The sequence below is a fragment of the Borostomias antarcticus genome (genome assembly GCF_949987555.1).
Source record: "Borostomias antarcticus genome assembly, chromosome: 6".
NCBI classification, from domain to species: Eukaryota; Metazoa; Chordata; class Actinopteri; order Stomiiformes; family Stomiidae; genus Borostomias; species Borostomias antarcticus.
In genome coordinates this window covers 12,117,654-12,145,136 of record NC_140239.1, presented here as the reverse complement: position 1 = coordinate 12,145,136, position 27,483 = coordinate 12,117,654, and the positions used below count along the sequence as shown (strand labels likewise).

Here is a 27,483-nt window from a genome sequence, read left to right as displayed (position 1 = left end):
TACCTCCTCCTCCCCCCCTCCACAGAACCCTCTGGATCTCCTGTCCTGTAATTCCCATATCGTCCTTCTAGGGGGCGCTCTGCCAAAACCACCAACACTCTTCCCATCTGCGCCTCTTCTGAGCCAGCTGGGAGGACAAGCGACCCGACGGACGGATGGATTTAAACGAAGCACATTAATCAGACAATACAAACAGAGAGAGACGACGCCATGACGTCTCTCTCCGACCCCTGTGTTGTGTGTAGTCTTCGTGTCGAGGGCTTGTGCACAGAGCCGAGCTGTGTTCTCTGATGCTGGGTATGAGTCTCCTCCTCCTCCAGCTCTGCCCCTGTGGGGCGACGCCCCTAAAGCTGGTCTCTGGCTCAGCAGTGCAGCTGTACAGGACAGGACATAGAGAGGGATGGGGTGCAGGGGGTTGTTGTCTAATCAGACCTCACCAAGGCTGAAAGCTTGCTGTGTGGAGTATATAGTCTTGTAATTGTTCGCCAGTATTTTCTAACAGTGTAGCAATGTTGCAAAGGCCTGGCTTAATAATGTGAAAATACAAAACTACAGTGTAACGGAGGACATTTTGGCAGCATAGTCACACCCTCCTCATAGGTTTGTAGGAGGAGGATAAGGGAGCTGTGACCCCACCCCCCCCCAAAAAAAATTCTCCCTAATGTCCGACATGGGTTGGGACCTCCGGTAGACATGGGTCCGGAGTGGGCGCTGGTAGCGCTGGACCCTACAGGCATGGCTTCAGTTCTGTGGTGTTTCGTTGTGCTGTAGCGGCCCTCAGATGTGCATGCGGTCTGTGTGGCAGTCAGACGTGTCGGGCAGTGGTGTCGTGATCGTGGAGCAGTAGAAGCGACAGCAGGGACCTCATGCTGCATGTCAGCCATTTTGCCAGGAGTAAAAAAAAAAAAAAAAAAAACTTGTTTATTAACAGAAAGACCACAACAAGTTGCACCCTCGTAGACACAGACACAAACGTCAGTTTAGTCGTTGAGGCGTTTTAAAACTATGTAGGTGGTTAACAGTTCTTAATGTAAGCATCGGCTCGCCCTGGTTAGGTTAGGTTATTCCTACCTGAGCTTTAGTTATCTACAGAGGTTATCCACACCTAGGTTTGATTATCCCGGCTGGGTTGCCATTGCTAATGTCTAGCCCCTACCTACGGGTTATCCCAAAGCTGTGCATCCATAGAGGCTAAGGTGACTGTAGGTCTGTGTCTATTAACAACTTGTAGCTGTATTTGTCCTCATCCATATTATAGTTTGATCTGTATTTGTCCTCATCCATATTATAGTTTGATCTGTGAGACTGGCAGGGCTCTTCTGCTGTTTTAGAGCGAGTAGATAAGAGTGTTCCAGTAAGGTGACCTATACCAGTACCTTGTTGCCTACAGAACAAGCACATGTGATTTACACGCATAGTAAATCGCCTCTGTTGTAACCGGCTTTCCTTCGGTTTCAATCTCTATTGCTACCTGTATTTGATTGAAGAAGAAAAAAATAGACTTTGTTGCGGGGAAACGTCTAATCTAGGTGTCCTGTGTTCTGTGTGCTAGAATGTGATTGGTTGTCTCCCCCATGGTAGCTGTGTATGGTTTTGCTAGAGCAGCTGTGATGCATGCCTTGTTAGGAGGCGTTTTCTCTTCATCATGCATGAACCATGTTGGTGTGTAGTTCACCTGAAGGAGGGTGGAAGGGAGACAAAGCCATTCGTTTGAAAAAAACAAACAATTATTAATCTTAATATTTAGGCTGTTGTTTTGTTTCCATTTCCATTTTTTTATTTTTTTATTTTCTTTTAATAATTTGTTTACTGAGCTCATGCCAACTTCGGACATCGGACCTGTGTACAAATCAAATCGCTAGTCCATGTTCAGTTTTTACCATTTTGAAGATATAGCTGCAATGCTGCATAAATATATTTATTGTTGTTATAATGTAGCTTGTGTTTTGTAAATGCACTATGGAGTGGCCTGGTTTGATTTGGTGTCCTCGTCTTGGCTCATGCTGTGTCCAGTCTCCAGTACCTTCATGCTTCCATGTGTACTATTGGAGGATTACTTGACTGTGTTGCATTTGCATTTTTTTTTTTCCTTTGTCTAAAAAATCTCCACACAAAAAAAAAGAATTCAGATGAACGTAGAGGGTTGCTAGTTCTCATAGGATGCTGTGATTTAAGATGCCTTAAGTATTTAACAATCATAATTTATTACTAACTCCAGCTATCGTGGTGGCATATTTCATGTCTTTCATTTTTCACAACTTTGCAATCTAATCAATCTATTTATTTAGAATTAATACAAATATATAAAAAGTAATACCTCATTATGCATAGGTGGGTGGGGATACTTCAGCATGCCGGTGTTTTACACAGGGAAACACAAGTCAAACGTGTGGGAGTGCTGGGTGTTTTGGAACACTGTTCATAGCCAACGTGGTGCTGTTGACCTGCATAACATTCCATCCATGTGATCTCCCACAATCCCTTTCTGCTTTGGTATAGTGGACAAATCTTCAACTGTCGCATGTCCCCCCGCCCCCCTTTAGCATGGCCTGTGTGCTCCCCACCATGGGGAATACAATACCGCTTTATTTTTGTAATTGTATTTTAATTTTTTCCAGTTGATCTCACCATGTTCGTGTATTCTACCACCATAGCAGGATCTCAATTCAGTGCATATTTGAAGACCTACATGAATAACTGTGTATCTTGGTACTTTGTATTGCAGTTAAATGCTACAGTATGTGTGTGCGCGCGTGCCTGGTTGTGTGTGTGTGTGTGAGAGTGAGAGATTAGGGCAGTTAACATGTTAACTTGAGCTAATGCAAGCTTACTGCAAAAGCAGCATATTTCTGGTGTAATGCTGTGGTCTTCGGTAGATAGCCTGTCTCACACCTGGGTATAATAAGTTAACCACAAGTTTTCGGCCTGCGTTTACTCTGGGTGTGCATTGATGACGTATTATCTGTGTATTAACTGTGCCGTATATTGGATGGGAATGAAGCTGATTGGTCTGTAATGGTTTTCTGCTCACTGGCCTTAGCTCACACCTCACAGTTCAGAACAGAGCACCGTCTCATCCAGAGCAAGCTGGACCGTAGCCATAGTATTAACTGAAGCTGGTCAGACCGGAGATAACATTAGATCTTAAAGCACAAGCTATCTTTCTAATGCATGTCCTTCTCAGGTTTTCCTATGTCTGTGGGAGTAGCTGTGTAGACGTGTTGATATGATGCTGTATACCTTCTTGAATATTACACATTTATGTTTCTTTGCTGCTGACTGAGATGTTTATTAACCTGCCAGTGAAAAAGGGAAGTGGCCATCTTTGTACAACACACTGCTGTTTTGCTGTTACCGCGCAATGTTTTATGATCTTGAGTATTTTATAGACAAAAGTAGAAGTATGTATCAATAATATGAAAGCAATAGCTAAATCATTATGAAGAATCAGATGATCAGTAAACATTGTGGAAACTCTTTAGATTCACTCTGGGTGGATTTTGTACTGTATTTATTACTAACGATGATGCAAAAAGTTGCATAGCTTAACCCAAACTGTTCTGTCTTCTTTTTTATTTATTGTCTTGTATATGATCTTTTTGTATGTGTTTTACAAATAAACTGCCTAAAATGCTGAGAATGTGTCATATGTGCATTCATCTGTTGATTTTTCAATACACTTCTACGACATTATAGTGGGGATCATCTCATTTTTTATTGAGAAGACACGTTTTGCTACACAGAAGGGTGTCTGCACACATCCCCAACCAACGGCAACCAGTTCCCAACACCCAACATTCTAAAGTTGGCAGTTATTAGAATGTTGGAAGTTTAAAATTCAGCTGCAAAATCCATCCAACCAACAGCAAGTCACCAACAAACATGGCACACCAATCCAACATTGGTGTTGATCGGTGCAGTGTGCAGGCATCTATCGAGTGTTGTTTTTATCACAAGTTAACATCACACCCTGCTAGTTACTGTGTAGGTGACAGTGAGATGAACACATACCAGGTTCAGGGTATGGAACGCATATAAAAAAATATCCAGTCTTTTTTGAGTGAATTATTACGTTTGTGTTGCCAATGCAATTTGTTCCTGCATAACAAAAACAACAGCAACAGCTGTCACATAGACAGCTTTCAGTACAAAATAAACAGACTGAAAAGTATTCCTGAGAAAACAATGTCTCCTTGGGATGTGCCATCCACAAATAAATCCAAATGACTGGTGTGGATTTGCCAGTCTGTGGTAGTGCCCTCTGTTAGCTAGTAAGAGGACAGTGATGATTGACAGTACTGTGCATATTAGCTCATTAAGAGGTCCTCATACTGTAAACCTGTCTTCTGAGTCAAAAACAAAAACCAACCTGTCAGTCTCAGTATTTGGGATAAAGAACTCTCTCAATCTTCCCATCAGCCTTGTTAATGTCCAGCCACTTCCCACACAGGAAGATGGTGGTGACCGAGTTGGCCGTGTTGGTGACCTCCACACACTCCAGGTACCAGCCGGAGTTGAGTCTGGAGTTGTCGTGCTCCACTTTGACCCTCAGCAGCTCTCCGAGGTCCAGCAGCTCCTCCTCGAAGCGGTCCGTTTGGCCGCGTTCAAACAGGTTCCGGAACTTCTTCCGCAACTGACGCTTGCCGGAGTCGCCATTCGTGCCGTATATGGTGATAAAGACGTTGGCGTCTGTGCCGGCCCCTTTGATGTCCCCCGTGATGATGATGATCTGGTACTTGACGGGCACCAGGCTGCGCACCTTGCTGGCAAAGCTCTCAACGGTCTTGGAGCACTCGAAGGTCAGGAAGTGGTCCTTCTTGGAGGAGAGAGCGATCTGGGTGTCACAGTGGAAGAAGTACCTGCAGAGAAGAGGAGAGAAGAGGAGGAGGTGAGGGAGGGGAGGACAGGAGAGGGGAGGGAAGGGGAGGGAAGAGTCATGAGAGTCTCCTCCATGTGATACACAGATGAATGAATGAAATTAGAACAGAGACAGTCAAGAAATGCGGAAACTCCAGTCTTGGCTGTCGTACGCGAACCCCCAGCGAGGGTTGGCTGTCGTAGGCGAACCTCCAGCGAGGGTTGGCTGTCGTAGGCAAACCCCCAGCGAGGGTTGGCTGTCATAGGCGAACCCCCAGCGAGGGTTGACTGTCGTAGGTGAACCCCCAGCGAGGGTCCGGTGTCACTCACTTGTTTCCGAGCTCCTTCTCCGTCACCACCACCTCCAGAACGTGCCAGGAGCTCTCGGCCTTCACCTTCTTGCTGTCTTTTGTGATGTGGCCCAGGCAGATACTGGCCAGCTCCCCCAGGTGCTTGGAGGAGAACTCGAAGGCGTCAGTGGCCCCGCTGGAAAGGAGACACCGGTTACAACCTTACAGCAGGACGACCACAGATGTTCTGATTCATCCGTTATTCATACAGGGGAAGGCTTTGGAGACTCTGGGTCTCTTTTCACGCGCCCTCTGAATACAAACTGTAGTGGTAAACTGCAGACAAATATTAACCACCTACATATCTGAAAAACATGTGGTTGGTTGTCTAGTACTGTCTGTGGTAGGGCATTTCTACGTATTTGCCCTCGTTCTCCAAAGCACAGACTGAGCTCTACTGAAACTAATGGATTGTGGGAAAACAGACTGATGAAGAGAAAAGGGGGTTAGAGCAGCAGAGAAGATGGAAGAGAGAGAGCAGAGATTCCAGGAGAGTACAGATCCCAGTCCCCAATACCTTAAGAACTTCTTCTTCTTCGCATTGTTCTCCAGCACAAACTCCTTAGAGCGAGCCTTCTTTCCCTCCAGGACCACCCAGGCGTTCTCCTTGGTCTCAGCCTCCTTAGTGTTCGCTGTGGTCGTGGCAATTTCATATTCTACAGGACAAAGCGAAACATCATCTAACTACCAGTGTTCTGCAGGTTAAATGTAGACAAGTAACATCAGATATTTGAGTTTCTCCAAAATATGCAAAGCTAAAAGACTGTTTTTGACACATTTTCAGCTATAACGCTAAGGGTATAACGCAGGCTATAAAGGGTAGCATGAATGTTGCTGAGCGTCTTCCTGGTAGTAAGTAATTGGTAGCTTAGTTAATGACATTTACAGAGCATGCTTCCCCCAACACAAAATGGCCACCGATGAATCCTCTTGGTACAGAAGGTCCAGAAGGGCTACATGGTAAATGGACTGCACATTTTGTTAATCCAAAGCGCTTTACAATGGCCTCTCATTCACCCATTCACACACACATTCACATACCAATGGCGGCAGCTGCCATGCAAGGTGCTCGCCTGCTCACTGGGGTTCAGTGGACACTTGGCCCAAGGACACTTCAACATGTGGACAGGAGGAGCTGGGATTGGACGACCCACTCTACCTCCTGAACCACAGCCGCCCCACAACTGCTCCGCCTATTCACCGGTAACAGTAAACACTCCGGCTGACGCTACAGTCTTTCCGTGAGCCTTACAAAATGGCCACGATGTGTATGACATGCTTTTCAGTGTACGGTATGTGATTGCTATTTATATCATATATTCTTCCATCTTATTTTCCTGTCTGCTTTTTGTTTATTTTATGTCTATTTTTATGTGGAGCACTCCGTGCATGTACATTCTCTGTTGTAAAGCTTTGAGCTTCATTTATTTGTATGAAAGATGCAATACAAATAAAGTTTATTATTATTATTATTATTATTATTATTATCTGCTCTTCCTGAAAGGCCTGAACACTGACTGGTTTTGTCAGTGAGGTCTATGGTGTCGTTGTTGGCGCAGGCCATCTCCCTGATGATCTGCCCGTCGTCCTGGTTCCTGGCCAGCCAGCGATCGCAGGGGAAGCGGAAGGTCTCGTTCATGGTCTCATCCTTCATGTCGATGTACTCCAGGTGCCAGGCCCCTGCTGCACCTGTGGGGGTATAGGGTACAGAACTTGGTAACAAGTCCTTCTCCTACTCTGCCCCCTCAACCTGGAACATGATACCTCAGGAATGAAGCTGTCCAGCATTCCCCTTCCTAGCAGATTTTAAACTACTTTTAGGGAAACTGGAGAGTGTCTGTGGGGGTCTGCGCTGGCTCAGGTACTTAGTATAATCTGTGTTTACTTGGGCCCTTTTGTATTCATAATTTTAATGTTTGTGTCCTGTTTTTGTCTCTGTATTGAATGTCCTGTCTGTCTATAACTTTGTGTTGTATTGAATGTCCTGTCTGTCTGACCAGGTCTTTCTTGAGAATGAGACCCTGTGTCTCAGTGAAATTGACCTGTCTAAATAAAAGATTAGCATGGTTAATGCAGCTTCTGCTTCTTGGACACAGATTAGTACTAAAAACATGTCTGATTGAGAATGTCCATTGAAAGGTCTTCTTAGTCCTGGTCCTCCGCCTGCTCATCCAGCATCTCATTACTGGAGCTGCCGAGGCCCCCAAGCAGGGTGATCACTGCTGTCTGTCGGTGTGTGTGGGTGTGTGTGTGGATGGCCGGATGGGAGTTTTGTTTACACCATAGCTCGAAAACAAATAACCCTATGACGTTCATACTTGGTACATTATGTTCCTCCCAAGGTACCCTGGACCTGATTAGATTTTGGAGCGGATCTGAATTACAGGGCATATCCACAAATTATTTTTATTTTGTTATAAAAGTATACGAGTTATACTTCCGACCGACCATTAGAGGGCAGCAACGACTACCTCTCTACATTGGATGCAATTGCATCCAAAATATAACTCCTCATCCTCGTATTTCTGTCCATGAGAACAATTATTTTTTCCAGCGGATATCTTAGTTAATACTAGATTGATATTGTATTAACTAGCTGTTTTGAATTAAAAAGCTGAAAGATCTTGTATTAAAAAGCTGTTTTTTGTTCATACGTGTGGTATTTATTCAATTTTGGAGTCTCCTGTGTTACAGTCAGACATTATGAATGGAATGCTCACACAATGACGCAGCATCGCCAAGCAACATTTTCAGGGTGAGACTTAACAGAATTAATAGTGATGATTTGAGGTCGTTTTTATACAACTAAATATGAACATAAAAAGCTGAAAATATGAAGGTAGAGTCTCTATGATATGTAATTGTAACTTTTCCTTTGCAGTTTAAAATGTCACTAGTACGAGGCAGAAATCAGTCTTATCGCAGCGTATCTTGGCATGAATACATCCCCTCTCAAGGATTGCCGTTAATAGATCCCCCTAGCAAATAAAGTCAAATCAAGTTGAATCAAGTTGACCTGGTAGCATGCTATGGAAAGACGGCATACAGTATACAGTAAGGCGCAAGTTGGCACCTCACCCGAGTGCAGTCTAGTTGTAAATGGCAGCTGTATTGTGTACATAGTACAAAATAAATCACCTTGACCCTTGACACCTTGCGCCCAGCTCACCTTTGTTGTCGTGCCACACCCGCACCTTGGACAGCTCCCCAAGACTCAGCACGTCGTCGAAGCGGAAGACGTCCTTCGACTTGCGCTCAAACTTGTTCCTGTTGGTGCTCTCCTTCAGCGCCAACGTGCCTGTGTCCCCATTCTCCCCAAACGCAATCATGAACACGTTGGCATCGGTGCCCGCACCTGGAAACACAGGGAAACAAGAAGAGGGGCTTTCCAACAGGCCTAGAACTTAACAGAGCAGAGAAAGAGAAAGAGACAGAGACAAAGAGACACAGAGTATACTCAGATGTAGAGCAATGCAGAACAGAGCAGAGCAGAACAGAGCAGAACAGAGCAGAACAGAGCAAAACAGAACAGAGCAGAACAGAGCAAAACAGAGAAGAATATAACATAATAGAGCAGAACAGAGTACAACAAAGCAGAACAGAACAGAGCATATTGAACAGAACATTGCTAAAGACTTGAAGACTTGCTTCAGCTCCTCAAACAAAGGTGTGTTGGCTTTATCTCAGCAACATGAGGTGGTGACACAGAGGACCCTGTGCAAAATTTGCCAGACCACTCTTCACAAATATCTTTAAATAACATCAAGGGTCTTGCCTGGTTGATTACTTAAAGGTAGAATGAACTATACCGTTTACATTATGAGTGTGAAGGTATGAGCCATTGGAAATACATACATTTGAAATGGACAACTGGAAATACACAAAATGAAAATGAAAATCAGACGCAGAGCAAATGAGTGATGTAAGCCTGACTAAGGCATAAGGTGCCTCTAGTACGGCATTCACAACTGCTGCATTTTAGAAGTCATTAACTACTCCGAAGAAATAGTGGAGTAGTCGATTAATCACAGGTTTACCATTTATATTTATATTATGATCAATTTTTTTTTTTTTTTTTTTTACAATAAAACAACAAAGATAAACACAGCTGCCCCAAATGCAATAAAACAATAAACATAAAAAAAAAACAAAAAACTAGTTGATCAGCAATGCACAAGGTGGACTAGTGGTTTGCTAGTTGACTAGTCTGAAGCCCCAGCCTCTAGAGAAAGGCCATGCAGAGATCTGACCTCCCACGTCACTGGTCTGGACCGTGATGACGTAGGTGGTCCTGTCCACCATCTCCTCCCCGTCCACCGTGGCCGCCAGCTCGCAGATCTTGGTCCTTTTGGGCCCTTTGGTGCTGGACAGCCAGTTCTCATAGGTGAACACGTACACCTCCTCGCTCACCAGGTTACGCATCTGGACCTGCCGGTGGAAAACACAAACACAGCTGCACGTCCAGAGAGTACTGAGACCTCTCAATGGTCATCTACGTGGACCCTTCAAAAAGAGGAGAGAAGAAGAGAGAATGGGGAGAGAAGAGGAGAGAAAAGTAGAGGAGGAGAGGAGAGGAGAGGAGAGGAGAGGAGAGGAGAGGAGAGGAGAGGAGAGGAGAGGAGAGGAGAGGAGAGGAGAGGAGAGGAGAGGAGAGGAGAGGAGAGGAGAGGGGAGAGGAGAGGAGAGGAGATAATGGGGGGAGAAGAGGAGAGACACAGAGAATACAGAGCAGAACAGATACTGTATCTAAAAGGGACCGTTCTAAATTAAGTCTTGACAACATCCTCACCTGGAGTGTAAGTTAACATCAGACCACATCCTCACCTGGAGTGTAAGTTAACATCAGTGCTCCGCTGAGGAGGCTGATATGAGAACACAGTGAGAGAGAGTCCAGTCAGAACACCCACCCGGTCTAAGAACCAATCAGGACGACTCCCCGATCCATCGATCCGAACCCTGATCTTCTTGAGGGGGGCGATGTCATCGATCTCCAGATTGAAGCTGTCCTCCTGGCCTCTCTCAAACCTGTTATGTCAGACATGCTACAGTATGTTAAAACATCCAGGCCTGGCTCGCATTATTATTTGAAATTTCATTTCATTCAAACCTTTATTTTAACTCGTAAGGCACTGAGGTTTCCCTCATTTACAGTGACGACGAGCTTACATAAAAACAAAGACACAGAAATCGACAAATACATTCAATAAACAAAATAAATCTGAATAAACAGCAAAAGTCAGTTCAATTAAAATCCATTCAGTTAGTGCAAGTCTGTCTGTCTGCCGTGTGAGGTTTGTGTTCGTAGCGGTGGACCACCACTAGATGTCGCTGTGTGATGTCACCTGATCTCGTTCTTGGGCAGCAGCATTTCCTCTGTGCTCCCGTTGGCTCCGAACACAGTCAGGAAGATGTTAGTGTCGGTGCCTGCGTACTGAGTGTCGCCTGTGATGACCACGGCCTCGTAGAGGACCTGGGGGGGGGGGGGCGTGACCTCAGTCCTTCTGCAGACCCTGACAGGGTGCTACAGCAGGGCGAGGGTAGTTATGTCCATGAAAGCGTCTCATCTACAAACCGCCTTGATAATCAGGTGAGATAATCGACGGATAACAGGAAAGGATGGAATGACAGACTACAGGTGAAAATGATCCTTCTTGGCTAATTCTGCTATATTTTAAGGTACACTGTCCCTGCCAAATAAACAAACTAAACTGAAAGAGGGGGGTGTAAAATCCCTGACCCTAACCCTAACCCTCTATTAAAAACGTTTATTGCCATTAGTAATATTTCTAACATTAATTCTCAACTCACAAAATGCATTGATGTTGCTTAGGAAGACACATGTCCTACTGTTTCCCACTGTGACAGTACAGAGTGGTGAACTATAATGACATGGTGACAGCCTGGTGAAACCGTCCTGATCTGGCCAGTGCAGTCAGTTTCTCTCTTCAGGGCAGTCTGGACGTCCCCCTGTATACAACGGTTTTAGTTGGTGGGAATACTTGCCCTTGACAGATTAACTCTTTCAGCCAATCAGTGTGACAAAATCCAAGATCAGAAGAATGGCGAAAACGTCTTTTCCTCCAAGAAGCTCCGCTAGTGCCTAGGCTACTCTTGTTCTTGTTTAATCGTTATTGAGTCTATTTCTGCAATAACTGCACTCATGGCTGTTTATTCTTCTAACGTTAACGTTATCGCTCGTTGCTACAGGAGACTGTTTTACCAGTGGCCTGTATATTTTTTTCACTTTCCCTTTTCAACTATGGGAACCAATCAGGGGCTGCGTCCTCACTGGGGGGCAGAACAGCTGTTGAAACGCAGTCCCTGATTGGTCCTGTCGCACAGTAATCAGAGAGAAACAGTTGGAGATAGCTGGAAGCCCAGACTGATCTGGAACAGAGCTCAGGATCAGCAGGGTCTCCCCAGACCAGATATGACAGCCCTGATCAGCAGGGTCTCCCCAAACCAGACATGACAGTCCTGATCAGCAGGGTCTCCCCAGGCCAGACATGACAGCCCTGATCAGCAGGGTCTCCCCAGACCAGACATGACAGCCCTGATCAGCAGGGTCTCCCCTGGCCAGACATGACAGCCCTGATCAGCAGGGTCTCCCCAGGCCAGACAGGACAGACCTCGCGCTGTTGATGTTACAGAGTAGTGAACTACAGCGGGACCGGGACACACAGTACGGCACCTTGCGTATGATGTTGATGGTGTAGGCATCCAGGACGTTGAACAGTCGGGTCGTGAGGCCGTCTCCGCGGTCCTTGGCCAACCAGCACTTACACTGGAATATGTACATGATGCCTGTGGTCGGCACGGCGACGGACAACTCGTCAACTAACCAGCAGCTCTCTGGAGTGGCTCCGTTATGACCCAGCTGGAGAGAGATGGAGAGAGAGAGAGGGGGGGGAGGGAGAGAGGGTGAGAGAGAGAGGGAGAGGGGGGCGGGGAGAGATGGAAAGAGAGAGAGAGAGAGAGAGGGGGAGGGAGAGAGGGGGAGGAAGAGATGGAGCGAGAGAGAGGGGGGGGGGAGGGTGAGAGAGAGAGAGAGAGAGAGAGAGAAAGAGAGAGAGAGAGAGGGTGAGAGAGAGCCCAGCCCATCCCAGTCCCAGTCCCAGTCCCAGTCCCAGTCCCAGTCCCAGTCCCAGTCCCAGTCCCAGTCCCAGTCCCAGTCCCAGTCCCAGTCCCAGCTCCAGTCCCAGTCCCAGCCCTAGGCCTGGCCTCACCTCCACTCTCTTGATCTCTCCAACGTCGGTCCCGTAGCACATGAAGTTCTCCATGGATCCGGAGGCCAGGCCCTTCTTGCCCTCCGGCAGGTCCAGCCACAGCCGCTCCGTCTCCACCTCGTTGGGTCCCATGACGATGACGTAGACCCGGGCTGTGGTGCTGGCATCCCGGTCCTTCCCCGTGGACACGGTGAAGTGGTAGGGGATGACTGGACCACAGAGACAGGACGGAGCCTGGTCAGGCGCTGGACCGGACTAATACTGATCTAACGTCACAGACTGGATTTACAGTATGGTTTCACAGCACTGTCTACAGTACAGGATTTGTGTAAAAAAGAAAGAAAAAAAGATCAATTTCCATTGTTGATATGCATGCTGGGAGTTGTAGGCAGGAGGATGGCAACTAATGATTATGAGCGGTTAGAGTGTGCTGGGCTTGACGACGACAACATCTTGTCTCTGTGGTTACAGTCAGGAAGTGTTGTTGCTAGGGAGTTACTGTCTTACTTGCCCCCTCGGCGACAGCAGCCGCCTTTTTCTTCTTCTTCTTCTTCTTGTTGGCGTTCCTGTCCAGCCCCAGCTTGGCCTGCATGATCTTGATGGAGTTGGGATCAGAGCAACGCTCCCCCTCATAGTCCTGAGGAGAACACACACCATGGAGGAACACAGGAACATCATGGAGGAACACAGGAACACCATGGAGGAACACAGGAACACCATGGAGGAACACAGGAACACCATGGAGGAACACAGGAACACCACGAAGGAACATAGGAACACCATGGAGGAACATAGGAACACCACGAAGGAACATAGGAACACCAAGGAGGAACGTAGGAACACCAAGGAGGAACATAGGAACACCATTAATTTCACGCAAGAACTCAAAACATTAACTGTGAAGCCATTCTTATGAATAATATACTGCTACTGATCTAGTGAATGATCTACTCCTGCTGAGACACTGCAAAAGAACTGAGCAACATCCCCAGCAGGAAAAGAGAAGACGTAGGGGATGAGTTAGACCACAGCGAGAGGCTCTGGGCCAGGAGGGCGCTCTGAGTACCTTGACGAAGAAGGTCCTGGAGATGAGCTTGTCCTCCTTCTTCTTGGAGAGCCAGCGTTCGCACAGGAACATGTAGACCTCCTCCGTGTCCAGGTCCACAATCTCCACCTGGTCCAGGTACCAGTCAGGGCTCAGCAGGCTGTTGTCATGGCGAATGCGCACCTTGAACACCTGGCCCAGGTCCACCGCCTCGATGGTGAACTTATCCACCTGGGAGAGGAGGAGGGAGAGATGGAGGGAGGGAGAGAAGGAGGGAGGGATGGGGGAGAGAAGGAGGGAGACAGAGGGAGAGATGGAAGGAGAGATGGAGAGAAAGAGATGGAAGGAGAGGTGGAGGGAGAGGAGGGAGAGAAGGAGGGAGAGCAGGAGAGAGAGAAGGAGAGTGAGATGGAGGGAGAGATGGAGGGAGAGATGGGGAGAGAGATGGAGAGAGAGATGGAGGGAGAGAGAAGGAGAGTGAGATGGAGGGAGAGATGGAGGGAGAGATGGGGAGAGAGATGGGGAGAGAGATGGAAGGAGAGGTGGAGGGAGAAGGAGGGACGTAAAGTAGTGAAGAAACATGCACATCCCTGGCTCTCGAACCCACAACCGCCTGGCGGACAAGCATGGATAACACAGAGATATCCCATTTGGGGGAGAGAGGGGGTTGGGTCGCTATGAAAACAATGACACATGTATAAGATATAGCCGCTGTGACTACTTCCTGTTTCCTGCCACGTACCGCTCCTCTCTCAAACTTGTTGCCGTTCTCTGATTTGCTGAGCTTGCGCTCGCCCGTGTCCCCCAGGTCGCCGTAGATTATCAGGAACACGTTGGCGTCTGTTCCTGCTCCGTACATGTCCCCCGTTCGCACCGACACCGAGTAGCTGTGAGCTGGAGGGGTTCAGAGGTCAGAGGTGAAATACCTCATGAGTATCTACAGTACATTTGGCTGACATGCTGTAACTAAAAGACTGAGAGCTACATTTGTTTGTGAGAGCGAAACTTTAAAGGAGTAGTAAAGGGAAAATGCATGTTTAGCTGTTTTAAGGTTACTTATGATCATATACAATGGTCCAGATCAAAACGTTGACAAAACTAGCACTTTTGAGAAAGTCTCATAATTTCTCTACCACCGTTTTGGTCATGCAATGGATGTGGGTAGGCACCGTGAAAAATCATTCAAAAAACATGTTAAACTCTCAATTTCAAAGACAAGAAACTCACCGAGGTGTTAGTTGGCGTTCTGACATATAATTCGCCATAAAGTAAGATTCTAGTTCATCTGCAAAGGCTTTTTTAAATATTTAGTCGCAGCACATACATGTGTAAACTTCAGCAAACTAGGTAGCCTAGCAACATAAACAATAACAATAGCTACCGTAAGTAGTTCCGCTTCCTGAATCCCCTCTGCGGATTGATCTACACATCTACAATGGTCGCTTCAAAGTCAATGGATTTCATAAAATGATCAATAAAACCCTACAGGATTCATACTTTGCGGCGAATTTGATGTCAGAACACCAACAGACACCAATTACCCCCTCGGTGAGCTTCTTGTCTTTGAAATCAAGAGTTTAACATGTTTTTGAAAGATTTTTCAAGGTGCCCACCCACATCCATTGTATGACAAAAACGGTGGTAGAGCAATTATCAACTTTCTCAAAAGTGCTAGTTTTGTCAACGTTTTGATCTGAACCATTGTATATGATCATAAGTAACCTTAAAACAGGGCTAAACATGCATTTTCCCTTTACTACTCCTTTAAATGATTTCATCCCTTCTCTTCTTCGTTTGGGTGTAGATGTTTCACTCCTCCCCAGGCTCGGGGGCCGAGGGGCTATCCTATCCTTTTACCACCCCGAGCCTGGGTGAGGGGTCACCCGGGCTATATATCCGGGCACACCTCCAGGAGCCATGTCACCGTTTCCTCATCCACAACCATCAGGCCATGCATTCAGTTGGGAGTCCGGTATGTCGGACTGTCCTGGATGATGTGGTCTGCGTTTTGTTCCTCGGTGCAACACTCGCAGGCCACACAGGATACCAAGCCCCATCTGTGCATCGATGAGCGGAAGCGTCCGACGCCGGTCCGGAGGCGATTAAGCCTCACCCACGCCAGTCTGGGTAAGTCCATCCTGGGAGGGGAAGGACCGGCGGCCGGGATGAAATCACGGAGTCTGGAGGTGTTTGCCTCTCACTCCGCACGCCAGGTGTGGTCCACCCATCCTGCTTCGCTGATGTTAAGATCTCTGCATTGCTGCAGAAACAGAGACGACTTGAGACGCCGGGGAGGCTCCGCTGTTGCAGTGAGCCTGTCGTGGAGCAGGTGGTTAGGCTCCACGGCCTGGCAGGCGAGACGTGCTGTGGTTCCTGTGCGGCGGAGGCCAGCGGGCTGGATGCCTGCGAGGATGGGAAGGTTGTCCACAGGAGTGGGACGCAGGCATCCCGTCACGATGCGCAAGGCTTCGTTGATAGGCGGGTCGATGAGGCGGGTGTGAGTACTCTCCAGGGTGTGTTAGGGTTAGGGTTAGGGTTGGACCTACTCTCCAGGGCGTGTTAGGATCGGACTAGTCTCGCATAGCCAGACCTATCTCCACACTTGGTTTACGCTGTGCCAGCGCCGGAGACAGGTCTGGCTGGACATATTACAATTCTGCAATAGGGGGGGAAAAAACGCAGTATTTCTTTAAACCAATCACAGTCGTCTTGGGCGGAGCCAGCCTCGGACGCAGCGACGGTGCTCTTGCAAAATAGTCTGGATCGAATCTGATTGGTGCCGAGAGAATCTCTCGGCCCGAATCAGATAAATTTGCATCGCCAGACTCGCCACTGATTGGGCAGTGTGACAACGAATGACAAGGTTTATTGCCAAAACCTACATCCGTTGAGCCAGACTAGGGTTGGACCTACTCTCCAGGGCGTGTTAGGGTTAGGGTTGGACCTACTCTCCAGGGCGTGTTATGGTTAGGGTTGGACCTACTCTCCAGGGCGTGTTAGGGTTAGGGTTGGACCTACTCTCCAGGGCGTGTTAGGGTTAGGGTTAGGGTTGGACTTACTCTCCAGGGCGTTTTAGGGTTAGGGTCAGGGTTGGACCTACTCTCCAGGGCGTGTTAGGGTTAGGTTCAGGGTTGGACTTACTCTCTAGGGCGTGTTAGGGTTAGGGTCAGGGTTGGACTTACTCTCCAGGGCGTGTTAGGGTTAGGGTCAGGGTTGGACCTACTCTCCAGGGCGTGTTAGGGTCAGGGTTGGACCTACTCTCCAGGGCGTGTTAGGGTTAGGGTCAGGGTTGGACCTACTCTCCAGGGCGTGTTAGGGTTAGGGTCAGGGTTGGACCTACTCTCCAGGGCGTGTTAGGGTTAGGGTCAGGGTTGGACTTACTCTCCAGGGCGTGTTAGGGTTAGGGTCAGGGTTGGATCTACTCTCCAGGGCGTGTTAGGGTTAGAGTCAGGGTTGGACCTACTCTCCAGGGCGTGTTAGGGTAAGGGTCAGGGTTGGACCTACTCTCCAGGGCGTGTTAGGGTTAGGGTCAGGGTTGGACCTACTCTCCAGGGCGTCCTCCACCTCCACCTCCGTGCGCTTCAGCGTGCCGTCCCTCAGCAGCTTCTCTGTGATGATGTCAGAGGCCACCAGCTCCCTGACCGTCTCCCCGTCGTCCTCCGATCGGGCCAGCCAGCGCTCGCACGGGAAGATGGTGGTCTCCGAGCCCTGGGGTGCACAGGAGGAGACACGCTCATCTTCAGTCTGTCCTCCTCCCTAAACTGCTCAGGAGTTTGGTCAATTACTTTTACTTAAATGGGTAGGTGAGTGAGTGAGCTCAGTAAGTGAGTGAGTGACTAATCAACTAACTGACTGACTGACTGACTGACTGACTGACTGACTGACTGACTGACTGACTGACTGACTGACTGACTGACTGACTGACTGACTGACTGACTGACTGACTGACTGACTGACTGACTGACTGACTGACTGACTGACTGACTGACTGACTGACTGACTGACTGACTGACTGACTGACTGACTGACTGACTGACTGACTGACTGACTGACTGACTGACTGACTGACTGACTGACTGACTGACTGACTGACTGACTGACTGACTGACAGAGGAAACAGTGAAGGAGGCAGTGTGTTGAAATGAGACGCAGGGTGTAGATCAGTTCCAGTACCTTTCCTTTCCTCAGCAGCCTCCTGATCTCCACTCGGTCCAGGTGCCAGCCGGGGTTGGTGCCCTTGTTGTCGTGTCCTATCCTGATCTTCTCGATGACGTCACCCACATCCTCCAACTGAGGAGGCCACACAAACATTCCAGATACACATGACTGGCCGTGTGTGTCTGCTGAGTCAAGCTCTTCACCCTCCCTACTGTAGTCTGTCTGCTGAGTCAGGCTCTTCACCCTCCCTACTGTAGTCTGAGCATCTGCTGCACAACCTCATTTCTCTATTCTGTGCTGTCCTGTCTTGTCCTGTCTTGTCCTTTCTTGTCCTGTCTTGTCCTGTCTTGTCCTGGCACCTTGTCTATTTGTTGTCTATTTATTGTTATGCACCAACACAGTCCAAAGCAAATTCCTCATGTGTGTGAAAATGTACCTGGCCAGAAGAAGTCTGATTCTGACGCACGCACGCACGCACGCTCACACACACACACACACGCACGCACGCACGCATGCACACACACAAACGCACGCACGCACGCACACACACACACACACACACACACACACACACACACACACACACACACACACACACACACACACACACACACACACACACCTCCACGATGAACATGTCCTCTGCGCCTCTCTCGAAGCACAGCCGTCTCTCTCTCTTGTTGACGCACAGGTATTTCTGCAGGGTGGCCAGGCCCTTGCGTCCGTACAGGACTATGAACACGTCGGCGTCCGTCCCGCCCCCGAACACGTCGCTGGTGAATGTCTTGATCTCGTAGGGCACAACTGGATACACAGAGGAAACGTTGGGTCAAAATAGCCTGTTCATATTCATATGCTCTTTGTAAATGCTCTGTGGTTCTGACCCTGAGTAAACAGGACAGAGGTTTGCACTATTTATAAATGCAAGTTTTTATAAATAAAAACTTGCATTCAACATAGATAGTCAGTCTACTACTACTCACCAGAACTCACAAGTCCATCTCCTTTCTAAACAAGTGACTAAGAGCATAATCTAGTGCTGAAGCCAAAGTGCAAGAGTAGCAGAATATAAATATAAAAGGTGCTTAAGAGGGAGGATCCTGGTAGTGAACAAAGTGTAAATGCCTGAGGCTTCCTTATGTCACAGGTGTCACTGCGTCGCTCGTCAGTTGCTTCCACCCTCACTTGCCCTTGCTGGGTTGGACCCTGGATCATGTGACGTACTGACCACCCATAAGCACCGCTTTAGCCAGCTGTGCTAACAGTAAGCTTACAACTCAATGATGTGAATTCAACTGAGCTCCACTCACACGGGATGTAAAGCTCCGTCTGGAGCTCGGCTGGGTACAGATCCCTCACGATCAACCCGTCATCCTCCGATCTGTCCAGCCAGCGGCCACATGGGAAACGAAGTCTCTGACCCTGGGAGGGGGCGTCAATCTCCACCCAGTCCAGAAACCAGCCTGGTGAGCCACCTGGAGCAGAGGAGAGGAGGAGAGGTGAGGAGAGAAGATTAGGAGAGGAAGGGAGAGAAGATGAGGAGAGGGGAGGAGAGGAGATGAGGAGAGAAGAGGAGAGAAGGGGAGAGGACAGGAGGAGAGAGGAGAAGAGGGGAGAGGAGGGGAGAGTGAAGGGGAGAGGATGTGGATGGGAGAGAGGAGGGGGAGGGAGGAGAGGAAAGGGAAGAAGGGGAGGAGAGGAGGGGAGGGGAGGGGAGGGGGGAGGACACAAGAAGAGAAGAGAGCAGAGTAGGGGAGAGGTCAGGAGAGTGGCAGGATTAGGGTGACCAGATGACCTCTCTCCTTGGTTCCTAACCTGAGTTGTCATGTCCGATGTGGAGCTTGTCCAGCTCTCCCAGGTCCACTGCCTCCACGGTGAACTCGTCTATCATCCCCTGCTCAAACTTGTTCTTGTGGGTCTTACAGGCCCGCAGGTTGATTATTCCTGCCAGGGACAGAACATGTGTGGAACAGAGTCAGTTTAGATCTCTCTCTGTCAAAGATAGACATCTGAGTACCTTTATCTTCCTTTATCAAATAGCTTATTATAATAGCTCAACCGGTGACTATGTACTGCTGTATTGTACAGTACTGTGCTATACTATACTATACTATACTATACTATACTATACTATACTGTAGTATATTGTACAGTACTGTGCTGTACTGTGCTATACTATAGTGTATTGCACAGTGATGTGCTATACTATTGAGGAAAATTGCTGTTTTTAAGAGAAATGTCTGTTTAACCTGATCCTGTTAGCTGTTTCTAATTATGATGTTTAGCTCCTGAGTGTGGCTGTCGGCCAGAGTTTCTGTAAGAAACTGTCTCCCTTCGCATTGACAAACATCCCATATGAGATAAAGATGACATTCCATGGTTGGTACATTCTGTGGACAACAGCAATTGTTGTGGTTAGAGATAGAGACCTGGGCACCGAGGCGGCGTAGGTTATCTTGACCACACAAGGCCGTAAGCTGCAGGAGAGACCAGACCAGTCCAGTCCAGACCAGTCTGATTGGGGAAGGGGGGGGTGGAACGCCCCCGAACCATAAGAACCGTGCTCGAGCTCAGATGCTTTGAGCTGGGCCAGACAGCCATACAGACAGGCAAGCTGAACACTAGACTATGTGCCATCGTCTTTTGTATGCTAAACCTTCTGTAATAAAACAGCTTTTGATTGTCGCTCAAATCCCATGTTGGAGAGATTCATTTGGAATACATCAGAAAAGGGACACTGGACTGTGTGGTATTTGTGAGAGATTGGGTGCTGTCTTTTATTGAAATCAATACAGAGCTTAATAAGGACAATAATAAAAGACAACGAAAGTCAACAATTGGTGCCGTGACATCCCGGATCGGACATTGAACCCTAACAAGTCCAAGACTGGTCATCAGCCAAAGCAGACAGCTACAGCCACGGGAGAAGCCTGGCAGTGCAGCTGTGACCTAAACGACCCCGGACAGACAATCAGACCCAACTGGGTGAGTGGGTTCGGTATCCCGATCATAAAAACAAAGCAGTAAATCTCAACTAGACCACACATAGTCTCTCAACACGTAAAACATCCAGTGGTGAAGGTGAATGTATGTAGCTACATGTCTTATGTTTGTAATGCCAAGGTATCTGCCAAGGTGCTTGCATTGTTTTGTCTTGGGAAGCATTCCACTCGGTTTCTCGATTAGATAGCTGTAGATCTGAGGCTTAATACATCCATGATCTGAGGCCAGTCAATGCAAGACCATTTGGACATATCGTCAAGAGATGGTCCGGGATGGAGTAGGGCTCCGGAAGGCTGTTGCCATCAGCTAGCACCAATTTTTTCATATATTCCTGGTAATCGGAGCAACATACAGTATGTACTAACGTTACTCATCGCGATCAATGTTGGTAAATTAACTATAGAGGGTGTTTGTGATCTTTAGCTAATGTTAGCTAAAAACAAGCTTATCTGAAGTACACACTGATGTAAATTTGTTTATATGGCAACATAAATCCGACAATAAAATCAAATGAACTTTATTTATATTCACAGTACAGTATTCATAGTCCCGTATCAACAAGCTGAATGGAGCTATAACGTTATCTCAATGTGTGGAACGTTAGCTTTTTGCCTAGTGGTTGGGTGCGCATCCTCCTTTGTTTGTAAACACAGAACCCATCTATAGGTAAGGTGTTGTACACAACGGTAGCCGTCCACATGAAATAGGGTGGATGATGTTTTATCCTTTAAGGAACATTTCCTTAAAGAAGACCCGTGGGGTTCCGTCCTGGGGTTCCATCCACGTGAAATAGGGTGGATGATGTTTTATCCTTTAAGGAACATTTCCTTAAAGAAGACCTGTGAGGGTGCCATCCACGTGAAACACGGGGGATGGTTGTGTTAGTTTTGTGGTTTATGTGTGTTGTGCTGTACTGTGCTATGGGATCTGTGGAGCTCTGGCCTTCTCCTCTACTCTCCTGGCCTTGGTGGTGATTGCTTTAGTTAGAGTGTCACCGATCAACGGGTGACTGGCCTGAGCCATGTTCACATCACCTACATTGCGTGGATGTTTTACAGTAGCCGACCAGCATTCAAGATTGCCCTCTGCACCGACAGTAACCCCCCCCGCCCCCCAATCGTAGGGGGCGCAAGTTCGAAGTAGCTGGTGGCAGTGCTTTACATTTACGATCCCTCCTCCTCCTAGGAGGGGGTGGAAACTCGTTTCTGTCCTCATCTGACGGCATTGTCAACTCCGCCCCCTGCAGTGGGACGGGCTCACTTTGGTAAGATGAGACAGACCTCGGACCCGTCATTGACGGTGTTCCATCTCGTCCTCCTTAAGCCTGCTTTCTCTCTCTCGCTGGTAGTCAAGCGACTGGCTTACTGTAGTTTTGACTCTTGTGCTGTTGTAGGGGAGGGGCTGAGTCGAGGAGTGAGAGAGAGAACTGCCCCAGCGCTCTTATTGTGATTTAATTTGATTTAGCTCCCCTGTATTTTAATCATTTCATAATATTGTAATCATAATCATCATATGGTATGATTGTTTTAGACAGCCACAACACCAAGATGTAGCAATAATAAACTGCTCAATAGTAATATCAGAGGGGACCACTAGATGTGGCAATAATAAACTGCTCAATAGTAATATCAGATATGACCACTAGATGTAGCCATAGGAAACTGATCTGTCAAGATTCATAGATGGTGAGGCTAGCTCAGTCTGCTCTCCCTGACCGTTAGATACCCCGATTTCTTCCTGTTAATTTCCCAATTTTCTCCTCTTTCCCCCCCTGATCTGTCAAAAGATTGAATTAATTGATGCTGGCACTGCAGTTTTGACTACAAACATAGTCTACGCTTGCCCATGTACCGATAGGGTTCCCAACTTTCTCCCTATTTCCCTCCCCTTTGCCGGAAATAATGGCATACTAAAGGGACATATTTGAGCATAGGTTGGTGCTGAGTCGGCATATTAGACACCATTGGATTTGTGCCAAAGTAGGGATGAGGTTTGGAAAGTGGGTTGTGGTCAAGAAACAGGTGGGGATAACGGCAGGCTATATAAGACATTGCACAAAGGACAAGAGTTGTTGTATCGACGAGGGGCCCCCCGAGGACCAACCGGTTTTTTTATGCTGTTTTCATTGAAGGAGCAATAAAGACCTGCTACATTGGACTCTGTTTTCTTCAAGTGCCTTTATTTGTTAGGACTTAGAATAATTTTGGACTTAGAATTATTTTGATAATTGAACAAGGATATAGCAATTATTTTACACAACACTGACGGAAACGCTTCGGATCACACACTGTATGATTTTATCACAGTGACCTAACCAACCACGCTTCTCTAGAATATATAAATGTACATAGGACTATGAATACATACATACAATCTAGCTTCCATATGCAACTATACTATACTGTAGTGTATTGTGCTGTACTGTGCTATACTATACAGTAGGACCCCACTCATCCGAACTTCAGAGATCCGAACCTCCCGGTCTACCGGACAGGCTTAAAAACGTATTCTTTTTTTGAGCCTGCTGTCTGGTTACTGGTGGGATTTTCATTACAGTACTGTATCCTACTGTGAATAAAAACAGAACTGTATGTAGACCTACATGTTGCCTGTAGGCTGTAGCCTTCTGTCACGTTTAATTTCTTTGTTACTCTTATGTCGAGCGCAAAATGCAAACGAGTCTGCTGCGAGAGCTGCATTCCTTGGTAGCCAGAAAGCGCGTCAGCAACCTGAAGCAGAGGAGCATCAAGTTCCCAGTTCATTTTTCGTTCCCAGTTAATGGACTTCAGGAACACAGACGTGTTGTGAGCATGTAGATTAGCCTACTAGGCCTACTGTATTTGTTAAATAATAGCCTACAGCCTAGGCCACGTTAGCCTACATCGGTTGTTTTAGAGACTTTCTTTTAGGCTACAATAGCCTAAGACACTACAACTTGTCTGTCATTTAATTAATTAATTAATTGATTATCATTTGCTCTAATTGTTCTAATGTTGGGTTGTTTTTAGGCTATACCATTTTGTTCTGCGAATACAGTAGCCTATCGATGCAGCGCAGGCCTCATTTGAGAATAAAGTAGGCTACTGTATTTGATCAAAGCACGCACTCAAGTGGAAATTTGTTTATTTTATTATAGGCTACTGTAGGCCTATTATAGGCTAGGCTATATGAGTTTAGTTTGTTATTTGATTGCAATTTTGATGCATTTTCACAAGTAATTAAGGGTATTTATCGGTCTATTATGAGTCTATATGAAACAAGTGTACCACTTATTGAATTTGGTGCATTTTAACATAAGTTTCAGTCATCCGGACATTTCAGAGATACGAACGACCTTCGGTCCCGTTGGATTCGGATAAGTAGGGTCCTACTGTACTATACTATATAGTGCATTGTGCTGTGCTGTGCTGTGCTATACTATACTGTAGTATATTGTACAGTACTGTGGTGTACTGTGCTATACTATACTGTAGTTTACTGTGCTGTACTGTGGTGTACTGTGCTATACTATACTGTAGTGTACTGTGCTGTACTGTGGTGTACTGTGCTATACTATACTGTAGTGTACTGTGCTGTACTGTGGTGTACTGTGCTATACTATACTATACTGTAGTGTACTGTGCTGTACTGTGGTGTAGTGAACCTGTGTCGTCTTTCTCCCCATACAGGATGGCGAAGACGTTGGCATCAGTTCCAGCATGTTTCTTGTCACCAGTCTTCATCTTCAGGGTGTAGGTGGTGGACATGGCTGTGGACAAACAAACACACATCCAGTAGAGAGATTCATCTATGAGATCAGCTCCTCATAATGACTTTCTCTTCACACAGTCATCAACGTTAACAGCATCCGCCAACCCAACCTCAACAACTCAAACCTAAAGAAATGAACACATTTCATTTACTGTGCACTTTCCACCACATCTACATAGTATTTCAGACACACTCCTTTCTGCTGACCTGGGCTGTCAGCTGAGCTCAGACATGATATTCAACTTTGTCTTTCAAACATTTTCAGAAAAAAAACGACTGTATTCGATTACTGCTATGGTATTATCTTGCATACAAAAAGACGCATAATGTCAGAACTGGCCAGTACCAGTTCTAACCACAAGAGGGCGCACGCCGCCTATCGTCCAGAACAAGCAGAAAGGGCTCTGACAACATTCACAAGTGATCACAGGATTTAATACCTCCATGGATTTAATACCTCCATGGATTCAGGATTTAATACCTCCATGGATTCAGGTGGGTTTATATATTCTGATGTCTGCTACAATAGGCTGTTCACCAACAAGATGAGACGGTCACTTTTACAATGATCCTACCGAGGAGAAGACGTGCTCGGATTTTACCAAGTAAGTAGACCTACGGCCATAGATAAGATTAGATTAGATAAGATGGATGGATGGATGGATGGATGGATGGGATGGATGGATGGATGGGATGGATGGGATGGATGGATGGATGGATGGATGGATGGATGGATGGATGGATGGATGGATGTGGATGGATGGATGGATGGATGGATGGATGGATGGATGGATGGATGGATGGATGGATGGATGGATGGATGGATGGATGGATGTGGATGGATGGATGGATGGATGGATGGATGGATGGATGGATTCTCGGGAGGCTGTGTGACGTGCGCTGCTTTGCGGTAGCCATTTTTAAGATTGATTGCCCATTTTTTCCCCAAAGTCGATGACTAGTCGAAGTTGGAATATTTGACAGTCCTACCCCCCCACCTTTCTGCTCCAGTCCCAGCGTGGCCTCCCCCAGCCTCCCCCCCACCTTTCTGCTCCAGCCCCAGCGTGGCCTCCCCCAGCCTCCCCCCCATCTTTCTGCTCCAGCCCCAGCGTGGCCTCCCCCAGCCTCCCCCACACCTTTCTGCTCCAGCCCCAGCGTGGCCTCCCCCAGCCTCCCCCCCACCTTTCTGTTCCAGCCCCAGCTGACCTCCCCCAGCCTCCCCCCCACCTTTCTGCTCCAGTCCCAGCGTGGCCTCCCCCAGCCTTCCCCCCACCTTTCTGCTCCAGCCCCAGCGTGGCCCCGTCTCCCTCGTCATCGTCCCTCTTCATGAAGGCCTCATCCACGGGCACCAGCTCCCTGGCGATCTGCCCGTCGTCCTCGTCCATCGCCAGCCAGCGGTTACACGGGAAGTAGTACCTGCATCACCCAGAAGTGAAAACAGCTGAACTTTGACTCCAAGATACAAAATGGTTGTACATAAGACGTATTATTCTAACTACATGTACTGCAGCTACAGATGATCTGGGCCCTGTTTATACTGAGGAGTGCACTTTCTTGCACTTTGCCTTCAACTCTAGATTATGCTCTTAGTCACACTCACCTAGAAAGGAGATGCACTTGTGAGTTCTGGTGAGTAGTAGTACACTGACTTCCTACATTAAATGCAATTATTGGGATAAAAGTGTCTGCTAAATGACTAATGTACTGTAATGTAATGAGCGTGTTTTAACCAGTTGGGCTGGGTTCCGCGGTCTTACGTGGTGTCGTCCTTGGTGTCCACGATCTCCACGCGGTCCAGGTACCAGGCGGAGTGGGTCTGGCTGTTGTCATGACGAATACGCAGCTTCTTCAGAGGGCCAAGCTCTACAGCTGTGATGGTGAACGAGTCCTCCTGTCCATCACCACCACACAGAGAGAGACCCGACAGAGGTCAGAGAGAGACCAGATAGACCAGGAAGAAAGCAGACAGACCAGAGAGAGACCAGAGAGAGAGAGAGAGAGAGCGAGAGAGAGAGAGCTCTACAGACCAGAGAGAGAGCAGAGAGACCATTGAGAGACCAGAAAGACCATCGAGAGACCAGAGAGAGACCAGAAACACTAGAGAGAAAGCAGAGACCAGAGAGACCAGGGGAAGACCAGAGAGAGCAGAGCGACCAGAAAGAGACCAGATAGAGAGCAGAGAGACCAGAAAGAGACCAGATAGAGAGCAGAGAGAGAGATTCGAAAGAGACCAGAGAGTGTGACCCGAGGGTTAAGGTTAGAGATCAGAGAGAAGGACTAGACTCAGACTGGTCTCCCCTCCATAGGGGTATCTAATTGCAATGCATACATTATGAATATGTTGAAATAGCAATCAATCAAAGACACATTTGGAGATAGAAAGATACAATTCCAGATACACGATTAAAGACACAGACATCACCCTAACCTCTAACCCTAATCTAACCCTAACCCCTGACCCTAACACTACCCTAACCCTAAACCCTGCCCCTAACCTAACCTGACCCTTTTCTCTCCATGGGGGATTGTTGTAACAGGCTGGTAATCGTCACCATTCTCTGACTATTGGCGCCTCTCAGGTAAATATGAACTAATTGTCTGTGGACATGTAGCGCTGTTCCAGAGATTGGTGGGTGTCTTGTTAGGATGAATAATGCAGCTGTTTGCATTACATGATGAGTAAACGATCCCAGAGCAACATCTACTCTGAATAACAGCAGGGTCAGACGATCAGGAGGATCTGTGCTCCTCCAGGTGGCCTCAGATCCTGGGGACTCCTTCCAGCTCACATCCATCACAGCTGGTCGGCTGTGAGCCTGTAACTCTAGAGAACACACACGCACACACACACATACACACAAACACACGCACACACGCACACACACGCGCGCGCACACACACACACACACACAAACACACGCACACACACACACACAAACACACGCACACACGCGCACACACACACGCACACACACACACACACGCACGCACACACACACACACACACATACACACACTCCGAAATGCATGCATACACACACACACACATCCTGGAGGAGGGCTCATGTTACCCACAACTGTCAGGTTATTTCCC

General features: G+C 47.5%; 1 protein-coding gene across 1 annotated transcript in view; it reads right to left on the bottom strand.

Moving 5' to 3' along the window:
* Window positions 1-4,378: 4,378 nt before the first annotated feature.
* The window catches only part of loxhd1b (lipoxygenase homology PLAT domains 1b), a gene marked incomplete at both ends in the record, with an annotated part of 56,543 nt that continues 33,438 nt past the window's right edge, over window positions 4,379-27,483 (bottom strand). Inside the window, 21 exons of the mRNA XM_084440001.1 lie at window positions 4,379-4,859; window positions 5,188-5,343; window positions 5,725-5,863; window positions 6,726-6,896; window positions 8,377-8,562; window positions 9,458-9,635; window positions 10,115-10,232; window positions 10,550-10,677; window positions 11,899-12,084; window positions 12,434-12,642; window positions 12,941-13,070; window positions 13,500-13,709; window positions 14,221-14,372; window positions 17,024-17,186; window positions 17,652-17,768; window positions 18,259-18,440; window positions 18,947-19,111; window positions 19,452-19,580; window positions 24,283-24,387; window positions 25,663-25,805; window positions 26,147-26,280. Coding sequence (XP_084296127.1) covers window positions 4,379-4,859; window positions 5,188-5,343; window positions 5,725-5,863; window positions 6,726-6,896; window positions 8,377-8,562; window positions 9,458-9,635; window positions 10,115-10,232; window positions 10,550-10,677; window positions 11,899-12,084; window positions 12,434-12,642; window positions 12,941-13,070; window positions 13,500-13,709; window positions 14,221-14,372; window positions 17,024-17,186; window positions 17,652-17,768; window positions 18,259-18,440; window positions 18,947-19,111; window positions 19,452-19,580; window positions 24,283-24,387; window positions 25,663-25,805; window positions 26,147-26,280 — 3,582 coding nt within the window. The remainder of the gene's footprint in view (window positions 4,860-5,187; window positions 5,344-5,724; window positions 5,864-6,725; window positions 6,897-8,376; window positions 8,563-9,457; window positions 9,636-10,114; window positions 10,233-10,549; window positions 10,678-11,898; window positions 12,085-12,433; window positions 12,643-12,940; window positions 13,071-13,499; window positions 13,710-14,220; window positions 14,373-17,023; window positions 17,187-17,651; window positions 17,769-18,258; window positions 18,441-18,946; window positions 19,112-19,451; window positions 19,581-24,282; window positions 24,388-25,662; window positions 25,806-26,146; window positions 26,281-27,483) is intronic.